General features: G+C 38.3%; 1 protein-coding gene across 1 annotated transcript in view; it reads right to left on the reverse strand.

Moving 5' to 3' along the window:
- Window positions 1–2,649: 2,649 nt before the first annotated feature.
- Window positions 2,650–12,949, reverse strand: part of THEMIS (thymocyte selection associated) — a gene marked incomplete at its 3' end in the record, with an annotated part of 200,316 nt that continues 190,016 nt past the window's right edge. The window contains exon 5 of the mRNA XM_080699749.1: window positions 2,650–2,781. Within this exon, the coding sequence (XP_080555875.1) occupies window positions 2,650–2,781 (132 nt within the window). The remainder of the gene's footprint in view (window positions 2,782–12,949) is intronic.

Consider the following 12,949-nt stretch of genomic DNA (forward strand, 5'->3'; position numbering starts at 1 on the left):
GCTCATGGTACACAGCAAGTGGGGAGACAGAATTTAAATCTTGCAAGCTCAGTTAAGACTCCAAAGGTCTGAACTTTATCCTCTTATCAGTAACTCACGCTACTTTTAGAAAACTGTACTCTTATGGGTAAAACAACATGTAAAGTTAATGACAATGCTCTTAAAATAATATGTGGCTATAACTAAGCCAACAGAGTAAATTAAGGTCCCATAGAAGAAGGTCATCTATGAGATCTGGTGAAATATTTTCATCAGTTCATACTGAAAGGAGCCAGGGATGACACCACGGGTCTGGAGTTATACTTTATTATATACTCTGGCTGCAGCAGAGTGCCTTGTCATTAAACAGCTCATGTTCAGCCATCCACAGCAATCCTTTTAGTTGTTTACACTGAATATAGAAACCCCTTTAGTATGTTATTAGGTTGGTATTTGAAAAAGTTCCACCTCATCCAACTGAAAGAAGAGATCTAGGTATCCTGAAGGAACAAGACGAGGAAAACAACACTCCTGTCATAATTGGGCTTTTTAAATGTTTTTTTATTATTATTTATGATATGCTGCAGAGGCTTTGAAGCTGTTGCTTTCACCAAAAGGAAATTTAGGGGAAAAGTGACTCATGTCTAAACATTAAAGAAAAAAAATGGAAATCTCAGGAAGAATCTCATTTGCCTGTCCTGAACACAAAGGTGATTACTGCATACTCAGAAATGAGCCCATCTATACCACATATGCTAAATGTTACCGATTAGACTTTTTTTTTCAAATGAAGGTACATATACTATATGATAGGAGGTGACATTTTAAGTTTAAAAGTGTGTACTTATGCTCCACTTTGCTGCTGTATTTTTATATATGGAATTACCATATAACTTTAATTCATAATGAAAAAAGACTGGAATTTATTGCATTTATAAATGGAAAATGAAATAAAAACATCACCTAGATGTGCTTATGGAGTAATTTCTAAGTAAATGTATGACTAAATTATCCTAAGAGAAGAGATTTTATTTTACTCTCATGAATGAAGTTACAAAAGCTCACTTGTCTAGAACCACTACTTAAATTCCAGGTCCTCTCTTTCCTTAAAACCTTCATCACTCATGGCAATACTTTGAAAGGCAGGTGATTCCCTGGTTTGTAACATACTCCACTTCGTTCACTCAGAGCACAGAGCTGGGGCCACTGCTGTACTGTCTCAAAGATGCACACACAAGGGAAGATTGGATAACAGGTTTCCCTGTGATTGAAACAAAAACTTTGATCTCAGGAATTGTGTTATCTGGTACTTTTTAGGGTTCATAATCTTAAAGAAAAAATAGTTTCCAATGAATTAATAATGGCTTGAGACTCAACACGCAGCAGCAATTTTCACCGCTGAGGTTGTTTCTTTTATAGTCACACTTGATTAGTATTTGAAATGTGGAGGAATTGCAATATGCATGGGTTTCAAAGTCCTTTACAGAATTTCATTTTTATCACTCAGAAAGAGAGAGAGAGTCAATGAAAAGGTAATAAGAAAAGCTCTATGGGATATTTTTATAGGAGTGTCAGAAGCCAGTAAGCTAACTACATGAAAGAACTCAGATTGTACAGACAGGGTTTGGAGCAGAAACACTTCAGAGACTTTATATCTAGTATTTTGACTTTTACATGTCCTTGGAGAAAAAAGTATGCTAGCTACAAAGCCAAATAAGGAGGGGAAAGGAACAAGCTATATGCTTAAGAATAATTACAGCTTCAATTTTTCCACAAACTAAATGTGAAGTTTCAAAGAAAAGTATAAGAGAAACTGGGCTGGTTTGGTGTGTCTAAGATATTGCCAAAAAAACAAAATTCCTATTTCTCTTGCTAACTCATCCCAGAGTTCTACAATATGAAAGTTAGTTTGGGCGGATTAATTGGTTGCTATCAAATCCTCCACACATCCATTTGCTCTTGTTTTGCCCTCGGTAAAGATGAAAAATATCTAACCATTATTTCTATAAGCCAAACCATCATAATTCAAATCTGCATCTGATTACTTGCCTAAAACTTAAGGTTAAAAAATCTCAAATATGTTAACTTCTTTTCAAGTCATCTTTATTATTCATTCTAACAAAAATATCAAAATATTATTATGACAATACAAGCATTTCTCAAAAAATACTTTCTTGAGCCAGTAGTGGTGGCACACACCTGTAATCCCAGTATTTGGGAGTCTGAGAAAGAAGGATTGAAGGTTTAAGGACAGCCTCAGCAATGTAGCAAGAGTCTCAGAAACACAGTGAGACCCTGTTTCAAAACCAAAGCATAGAAAGGGCTGGGAGTATAGCATAAAGATAGAATGTCCTTGGATTCAATTATCAGTAACACACACACACACACACACACACACACACACACACACACACACACACACACACACCATAAATGGAGGGGGGTCTAGGAGTAGAAAACAATGAATAATTCTATTGCCACTGTTAGCACTTAATATCATGCTGCACTTGTAACCTTATTTCAATATTTCCAAGGGTGGGTAGCCACCTTGGCTGAACCATACATTTCAAACAAAATGATAGTAAAAATCTGTAGATTGTGCCTTTGTAATGTAGGTAGCTGAATCCACTGCCCTGTAGCTTAACTGACCTGTAGTCACACTGGCGCTTGCTATTGCAATGATCTTCGCTTGCTTTTCTCGCTTTCCACATCCACCAAATCATTCTGAGAACCACTCGATACTCTTGAGTCCAGGCCAGCTTGATTTGAGTGAAGTTTCTTGGCTCTGTCTACATGGTGACTCTGAAATGACAAAGGCCAGAGTGATTGATTTTACAAGTAAATTATCAGTTCAAAATAAATGCTTCCCAGAGATGGAAAGATAGACGTCTGTCATATGGTAAATCATTTCTGTAAGTGTGAAAGAGAATATTCTGTATGTCAAAGTAAGTTATAAATTAGCGGTTTCTCAATATATTTTGATAATCTAAGTGTGGAATTTTAAGATACCCTAAGTGACCAGAAGAAGTGGTATTAGGCACAGAATATCATCTTCAAAGACTGTGTTACTGTGTTTTCTTTATGAATATTATAAGATCTCTTCATTTAGAATACTTTTACCCAGTTTTTATTTTTATATTTAAATAATCTGTCATTTTGTTATATATTACATAATTTTATACGTTCAATGAAGAGTAGGTATCATTTGTGTATTTTTGTACTTTTTAGATAAAAAGAATAACATCTACTCCATAATTATGCACATTTTTATCAGTGTTCTTCAAGTTTGACAAATTTCTATAGCCAATTTAAGAATAGTAATTTATCATAAAAATAAATTATTAAAGGCACAGTATCAATGGCTCCTACAAGTCTTCTCATATATAAGATGTCATAGTGTTTGACATTCTACTGACACACTTTATACTTCAAAAAAATCATCAGATAGGAACTCAAACTGAATATCCAGATAGGAAATAAAAACTCCCAAACTTTGATTCATTCACAAATCCGGACTAGAAGTTTATTAATTTGAATGTGATTACAAAATAATTGAAGGTTTATAGTCAAAATTAGACAATCAATTTTGGCCATCATACATAGCTATTTTGGTTCACTGAAACATAGCATAATGAACAACTTTCATCTAAAGTTCCCTCTATATATTATTATAGCATTAAATTTAATAAAGCTTGATTTTATAGACTCAAAGGCTTTTAAAGCTAGGAAAGGGTAAATATGAAAATTATAGTCCAATATAATTACATAATTCATCCATGCTAACAAAATGTAGTGTTGAGCCTCAGGGATTTGTTTCCTGGGCCTTAGTACAGTACTTTCTGCTATTCATGATTGATCTGCTCAGTTTCTCAATGCAGTGTTGCACATCCAAAGGTTGCACTAATAGCCATAGTTCAGGAGCCGTTTTAGCCCACCCACTGAGGTCACCATTTCAGACCAGCTTAACCATGTACACAGCACATGTTAAATGGAAATTATCAACAAGCAGAAAAAATTCCTTGGACTAGATGGGTCTAAAGGTGGACTTTGATGACCTCCTATACTCTCTGAAATGTGTACCTGGCTCCTCCTTAAACCTAACCTATGATGCCTCCTTAGCTTATCACTGCTACTCCCTAAACATAGCTCCTGACTGCCTTCCCCTAAACTCAACTTGTGACTACTTTGCCATATAATCTTTTTTTTATGATGTTTTATTTATAATCTTTTTTATGATGTTTTATTTAAACCTTTAATGAAAGAAAGGTGCTAGCTGCAGGAGGATAAGAGAATTGTTAACTAACTTCATCCCAACCACCCCACATATTACTACAAATATTATCATTTTCTCCAAATTATTGTATCTGATTCTGAATAATTTTCATGTAAGAAGACAATTTTTTGGTAGGTGCCTGAGCAGCTACTTTCATGTCAAGAATATGGAGCAAGAAGCATCTGCTAGAGTCCACTATACATGTCTGTGTCTTTTACAATTAATTTTGAAGTCCACTGCTACTGGAAATTTTGGTCTATTCATGCAGCTTCTTCTGGACAAAGAGGGGATGGATAGAAATGGAGGCTTAAAAAATGCTTGTGTGGTTGGTTTTGCTCATGCTTGTCCTTCCACAAAACCATGACAGTATAGTTGGAGTAGCCTTCTGGAGATTGAGCACAAGATGGAGCAGAATTAGGTTTCTTCAGCTGTATAAGTCAAGGAAACCAACAATCAGAGAAACCCTAGACACAGGGCTAGGGTTAAACCAGCCTAGGTCACCTGAAACCAACTCAGGCCAGCTAATTCTCACAGTCTCATGAACTATACAATTATGATTTGGGCTGTATGCCGTTAAGTGTTTCTTGTATTGCGTGGTGATTCATCTTACTAATTATCCACAGTATCCCAGTTTTAGTCCATGATCAAGTAGCTCTTTACCTTTTGGGCCTGTGCAAAGAATACATCATAGCCCAGAAATGAAGAAGGAGAAAAATAACAACAAAAAGAAAAAGGAGAGGAGGAAAAAGAAAAAGAAGGAGGAAGAAGAGGAGGAGGAAGAAGAGAAAGAGGAAGAGGAGGAAGAAACTGTCATTCTCTAGTCATATCTGAGGGCATGCCCCCAGTGGGCAAGACTTCCTACCAGGCTCCATCCCTTAAAGGTTCTCACCACCTTCCAGTAGCACCAAACTGAGGACCAAGACTTTAACATATGAGACTTTGGGGAACATTCCATATCCAAATTATAGCTCCCACCATATAGCTATGCACCATCTCTTCATGTGTGTGTGTATATATATATATATATATATATATGTGTGTGTGTGTGTGTGTGTGTGTGTGTGTGTGTGTATAGCAGAATCTCTTCGTGAATATATATGTAGATATAGATAAATAGGTATATATATATATATATATATATATATATATATCTCCACCATCTAGCTATGCACCATCTCTTCGTGTTGATATATATCTATATATATCTATATCTATATATATATCTATCTATCTATCTATCTATCTATATATATATATATATATATATTAATTACAGGGGATTGAACCCAGGGGAATTCTATGTCTGAGTTACAACCTCAGCCCTATGTTTTATTTTTTATTTTGGAGCAGGGTCTCACAAATTTGTAGAGGACCTCACTAAGTATCTGAGACTGGCTATGAATCTGTAATCTTCCTTTCTCAGCCTCTTAAATACTGGGATTACAAGCATACATGACCATACCCAGCTTAAAATCATCTTTATTTAAACAGATTTTTGAGATTCTCACTCCATGATTGTATTCTCTTCTACCCCATTCCCCAAATACAAATGGGCTTGCTTTTCCTAAGAAATTTACAAAGGACCTGTCTTGGCTAGTAGTGAAATATCATTCATATTTAAAACAACATGAAGTATCCCAGAGAATATATTTTTCTTTTTACTTTTTCAAAAAGCAATTTTTTCTAACTTAAAAACGAAATCTTCTCTGCTTATATAAATAACTGCTCTGCTTCAACTGAATGTACATTTTCACTTCAGAAAGTAAATTTAAGTGATATTTCAGAAGAAATTTCAAATGACATTTGGGAAGAAATCTCTTATTATCTAGTTTTCTTCCCAATAACTAAATTTGACTTAAAACAAGAACAATAGTAGTAATTCAGAGACTACACATTGCATGAAAATAAATAAGGATCAAAAACTAATCTTAACAAATATAGGCTTGCTCTGCACATTCAAACTGTCATCTGAAAAAAGAACGTGCTTCTATATGCAATGTGTCTTCATCCTATGTGTGGGGGAAGAGAGTATCTTTTGTTTGTTGTATGGTTTAATTACCATAAATAATTTAATAATTAGAAGATTATCAAGTAGTTTTATTTTTATATAACAATCTTAAGCATTTATTTTATTTTTTGTCATTTTATGATTTATTTCCTCTCCTTTGTATTTCCCTTTCTTTTTTCTTATTTTATTGATGCACTCTAACTTCACATAAGAATATGGATTATATTGACAATGGCGTACATTCACATACTACTTGGTATCCTTCCCCCCTTCTTCCTCTTCCCTCCTTCTCAAATCAATGAGTGTCCAGGTTAACCATGCTACATTCACACTTATATTTGAATGTAGCTCCTTCATTAATCGACCTCAGCCTTCTTTCTCCCCTACCCTTTCTTTCTAGCTTTGCTGCGGTTTCCCCTCCATTATCTGGAGTCCCTCTGGTATCCCCATTGTCCCCTAGTTTGGGCATATTAAAGAAAACATATGTCCCTTCTCTTGTTGTGCTTGTCTGATCTCACTTAACATAATGTTCTCTAGGTCTTCCATCTTCTTGCAAATGACAAATGGGATGGCTTCAAACCAAAAAGTTTCTGCTCATCAAAGGAAAACATCAAGAACCTAAATAGAAAGCCTACAGAATGGGAGAAGATCTTTACCACCCACCACTCTGATAGAGAGTTAATATCCAGAATATACAAGGAGTTCAAAACACTCTACACTAGCAAAACAAATAACCCAATCAAGAAATAGGCAACTGAATTGAATAGACACTCCACACAAGGAGAGATACAAATGGCCAATAGATACATGAAAAGATGTTCAACATCACTAGCCATCAGGGAGATGCAAATCAAATGTACACTGAGATTCCATCATTAGCCATCAGGGAGAAGTAAATCAAAACTATGCTGAGACTCCATCTAACCCCAATCAGAGTGGCAAGCATAAAGAAGTCAAATAATAGCAAATGCTGGCAAGGATGGGGGGAAAGAGGAACTCTTACATTGTTGGTGGGAATGTAAACTAGTTCACCTGCTATGGAGATCAGTGTGGAGATTCCTTAGAAAACTGGGAATGGATCTAGCTATACTACTCCTGGGTATCTTTCCAAAAGGGATGAAATCAGAGAACTATAGTAACATATGCATACCCATGTTCATAGCAGCGCAATTCGCAAAATCCAAAATATGGAGCCAATCTAGATCTCCATCAACAGATGAATGGATTGCAAAATTATGGGAAATATACACAATGGAATTCTACTCAGCAATAAAGAAGAACAGAATCATATCAAGTGGTTTAAAAAAAGAGAAAGAATCTAGTGAGCACATGTGATAGTACATGTAATATGTCTTCCAATGTGATTCTTTACATGTTTGTGTGTGTTCTATTTTGTTATATGATTGAATCACCATAAATAATATAGATTATTATTGAGTAGTTTACAAAGGAAGCACTAACAAATTTCTCACTGGGTAATATAAATATCTAACTTAATTTAGAATTTGTTGGGGGATGTTTTGAGGAAATCACTTAAAACAAGCAAGAAAGTAAAATGTAAAAAAAAATCTAATCTGATGATTTATAGTCTTCTTTACAGATAAAATTCCAAGGTTTTATTCAATTATACATTTATATTCACAAACTGTCTTCTTTGCCCAGAATTTTCTTCTTTATACCAATCGAAAGACAATGTTTTAGAACTTGTTCCACTTATGAGGTAGAATAAAAGAAATAAAATTTTAGGTAGAAAGGAGATCCATTGAGAAGGATCGAAAAATTATGGTTTTAAAACCTTAAGATTAGTTTAACAGAGCTCGGTTATTCTTAAAAATCTAGGCCTATACATTTAAATCATAATGGGTTGGCTCATTTAAATCATAATGAGGTAATTAAATCTGAACTTCTCCTTTTGTCAAAGTTCTGCTTGCCTCCAGAAATATTCTCAAATAAATCATACCTTTTGTGTGTGGGGAGGTATGGGGATCGAACCCAGGGGTATTCTACATCTGAGTTACACCCCCATCATGATTTTTTTATTCTTTATTTTGAAATAGTGTCTCACTAAATTGGGGTAAGCCTCACTAAGTAGCTGAGGCTGGCAGCAAACCCAGAACCTCATGTCTTAGTCTCCCAAGTACCGGAATTACAAGTGTGTGCCACCATGCCCAGCGAAAGTCACACATTTTGACAAAAGAGCCCTGCATCCGACAGCCCTAACTCTTGCCTCTGTTCCTGAGGAGTCCTGTCCTAAAATAAATTCTCAAATTTTGTGAACCAGAAAGGTTCAAAGAAGATCCCGCCATGCCGTATGCCCCTGGTCACCCCTCTCTAGAGGGCTCTTATTCTATAAAATGTATAGCTCTAAAGAGCTTTTTGCCATCTTGGGGCAATTTGGGCCATTTGGGAGCTAGTTTGTGGACACTGGGCAGTGTTTTGCAGCTCTGAACCAATTTGAGCAGTTTTGGAGGCAGCTCTGGGACAGCTTTTGCAGTTCTTGGTCTCTCTCCCTGGTCTGCTCTCATGCTCTGTAGATTAGATGGCCAGAATTTCCCCTGGCATGTATGTTTACTTTACTTGAATTAAAACCTCTGCTTTTATGTCTGAATTGGGGCATGTTGAAATTGTTTTTGCCACGGAAGCCAAGAACCCACAGAAGTTATCATGTTTCCTGTGACACCACCATATTTCAAAGATATTTTATTTATTTATTTATTTATTTATTTATTTATTTATTTATTTATTTTTGCTACTGGGAACTTAGCCCTGGAACATTTTGCCTCCAAGCTATGCCCTATCTCTTTTTTTTTTTTTATTGTTACTTTTATTTTGAACCAGGGTCTTTCTAAATTGCTGAGGCTGGCCTGGAATCTGCAATCCTCCCATTTCAGCCTCCCATGTACTGGGATTACAGGTGTGCACTACTGTGCCCAGCAAGGCATGCTGTTTGACACCTTTCCTGTATCCTGCAGTGTGTGCTCCCTGTTCCAAGTATCACCAGAAAATCAGAAATTTGAAAGAGTTTGACCCTGCCTTTTCCCCTTGAGTCAGGAGAAGTATCAATAGGCCCATGGGGAGTAAGATGCCTAGGGAAGAGGGGCAGAGAAAGAGGGCTGTTTGAGTGAGATACCTAGAGATCTTTCTCCACAGATTCACCAGGTCAAACAGCTCCTCTCATACCTAAATCCATTTACAAGGGCCAAGGAAGTTAGTGAGAGACCACAGTGCCGCCTTCTACTGTGACAGAATAAAACGGTATATTGAGCCAGGCATGGTAGCGCACACTTGTACTCCCAGTGCTTAGGAGGCTGAGACAGTAGGATTGCAGGTTCGCTGCCAGCCTTAGCTACTTAGTGAGGCCCTCTGTAACTTAGTGAAACCCTGTTTCAAAATAAAAAATAAAAAAAATTGGGCTGGGGGTGTAGCTTGGAGGTAGAATGCCCCTGGGTTCCATCCCCAGTACCACAAAAAAAAAAAAAAAAAAAAAAAAGGCAGGAAGAAAGGAATTGCCAGAGTCACCCCTCTTCAAACTCCAGGAAATCCATCTTGAAGAGAGAAGCTTCCTACTTAGGGGAGGGAGAGATAATTAAGTCTAGGTCTTAGACTTGAAACTCAGTTATCAGAGCCACCAGTGAAAGAACAGTGCTAGGCACAGCCCCATAAATCCCTTCCCCCAGGTCAGTACTTAAGCATAGAGTCCCTGGTACTGCCTCAGGCCAGGTGCTGTCTGCTCCTCCCACCATCTCCCCAACCTCAAGGGGCAGAGCAGGTATTCAACTCTCCTGCTGGGGAGCAGAGCTTGAAAGCCAGTGCAGGACTTTGGAGCCCAGGTTCAGGTCAAACATGAGGACACCCAGCACTTGAGAGAAAATGAAAGCACATAAGCATGCCCAAGATCCTCGCTCCTACACTGCCCCTGGCTTTCCAGGTGCAGAGCTGAGCACAAGCAGGGCAGACCTAATGTTTGGCAACATGGCTTCCAGCCTTGAAGTAGGCCTGGGGCAAACCCTCTCTCCTACTGAGTCCATGGAGGCTTTTCCAGTTATGTGACTCAGGTGCTACCCAGCTTAGCATCAGCCTTGATGGCCAAGGGAGTGTGTCTACCACTCAGCCTGCAACCACAGATACTAGACCAGGGCTCAGGATGGGGACTAGAACTGCCTCTGCACCAGGCAGAGACCTGCACCCCAGTGGAATGGACCTATGCTTCAGCGCTTATCACTGCCAGCTGTGGTGTGGACCTAATGCACCTCTAAGATTGCATAGGTCTCTGTGGTTGTAAGACTCAGGAAGGATCCAACTTGGTTTAAGCCCAGATGGCCTTGGAATGCCTTCACCAATGCTAACCCAATTTGGGGCAGCATAGTGTGGTATAAAAATCCTATTCACTATGGGTAGGAAAGGGTAGAAGGCACTTTGCCTGGAACACAGTCCTAGTATGACAAAACTTGTCACTGGCCAGATCTAGACCCTAACCCTGTTTGGATGGAACCTCAGAAGAGTCTCGGTGTTCTGATAAGACACATGGCCCAAGTCTATCAAACAGAAGTGGCTGGTTGCAGTGGTTTAGGCATGTGTCCACCTTAGTAAAAGGCACCCAATAACATCATGGGCCTTAGTCCTAACTGTTAGAGTTTAAATGATGCTGTGGACTTTTTTTCTTATTCAACTAAAGCTTGTTGAACAGAAAAATTAAATCTGATAGGCAGTTTGGTGCAGCCTTTAAAAAAATCTTTATTACAAAATCAGTAGGAAATAGAAGAGAAGAAAAACCAGGATTCTGGTACACATGCTGGAGAGCCTGAAAATGGTTCTCTGATCCACTCTGCATCCCTAGCCTTTAAAGAGATTTTGTATTGGTATCTTATTATCGGTGTTATTAATGCAATTGGCCATAACATTTCTTAGGCAGGTGATGCCTCTTTGTCTCTGCACAGTGCACTTACTAAGTGCAGGGTTCAATAGTCTACCTGGCCTTTGCCTCTATTATATTGGGCAGAATTGATTTCCCATCAACTATAGGTGCTTCAAAGCAGCACACAAAGTTTACCTTTCCTATACTCAGGCCAGATAACAGAGGAGAGGAGGTAAACAGAGGCACTGATTGCCTCTATATATTTTTAGGGCTAAAGGCTTTAATTGTCTCTAAGGCTTTTACTTTTAGAATGAAGGACAAGGGAGGAACTCTGCATTGTAGCAGCTACCATCCCTCTCTGCCTGAGTGCCTGCACAGCACCCAGGCTCTGACTACTTTTTACATTTTGGACATTAATACCAAAACATTTTTTCAATACTGGTACACTAACCCAGTGTTGTGCTGTTCTTGGTGGGCTTTGGGCTCAGTGAGTGACAGAGCTTGGCAGCTTTTGTTGGCACAGCATGACAAAGGCGGCTGGGCCAGTCCACTCAGAGTGACCCAGCCCAGAGTCAGGCAGAATCCTATAGCATCTGACCTTGAGATAGATATTAACTGTGGACAAAATAATGCTGGAAGTTATAGCCAGAACAATTCAGTAAGAAAAATAAATAAAAATAAATAAAGGGTATCCAAATTGGAAAAGAAGTTAAATTATCACAGTTTGTAGAAGACATGATCTTTTATAGAGAAAACCCAAATACTTCCCCTCAAATTATTAGAACCAATAAATGCATTCAGCAATGTTTTATAATACAAAATAAACACACAAAAATAAGGTGTTGCTATATTACAAGAGCAAATTACATCAAATAAATCAATGAAGCAGCTGGGCATGGTGGCGAAAGCTTGTAATCCCAGCATTCGGGAGGCTGAAACCAGAGGATCACTGTTCATAGACAGCTCAGCTACTTAGTGAGGCCCTCCGCAATTTAGTGAGACCCAGTTTCAAAATAAAGAATAAAAAATAGGGCAGGGGGTGTAGCTTGGAGGTTGAATGTCCCTGGATTCTACCCCCAGACCCACAAAGAGAAAGAGAGAGAGAGAGAGAGAGAGAGAGAGAGAGAGAGAGAGAGAGAGAGAGAGAGAGAAAGAAAATTTTAAAAAAGGGCAGGCAGGCGTGTGGTGGCACATGCTTGTAATCCCAGCATTCAGGAGGCTGAGACCAGAGGATCCTGGTTCACGAACAGCCTCAACTACTTAGTGAGGACCTATGGAACTTAGTGAGACCCTGTTTCAAAATAAAGAATAAAAATAGGGTAGGGGGTGTGGCTAGGAGGTCGAATGCCCCTGGATTCTACCCCCAGACCCTCAAAAATAAATAAAGGAAGAAAGGAAGGAAGGAAGGAAGGAAGGAAGGAAGGAAGGAAGGAAGGAAGGAAGGAAGGAAGGAAGGAAGAAAGAAAGAAAGAAAGAAAAAAGAAAGAAAGAAAGAAAGAAAGAAAATTTTAAGAAAGGGCGGGCAGGCGTGGTGGCACATGCTTGTAATCCCAGCATTCAGGAGGCTGAGACCAGAGGATCCTGGTTCACGAACAGCCTCAGCTACTTAGTGAGGACCTATGCAACTTAGTGAGACCCTGTTTCAAAATAAAGAATAAAAATAGGGTAGGGGGTGTGGCTCGGAGGTCAAATGCCCCTGGTTCCATCCCCAGGCAAGAAAGAAAGAAAAAAAGAAAAAAAGAAAGAAAGAAAGAAAGAAAGAAAGAAAGAAGAAAGAAAGGGAGAGAGGAAGGAAGGAAGGAAGAAAAAATAGAGCCGGGCGTGGTGATACACG

Source organism: Muscardinus avellanarius (genome assembly GCF_963383645.1).
Source record: "Muscardinus avellanarius genome assembly, chromosome: 8".
Taxonomy (NCBI): domain Eukaryota; kingdom Metazoa; phylum Chordata; class Mammalia; order Rodentia; family Gliridae; genus Muscardinus; species Muscardinus avellanarius.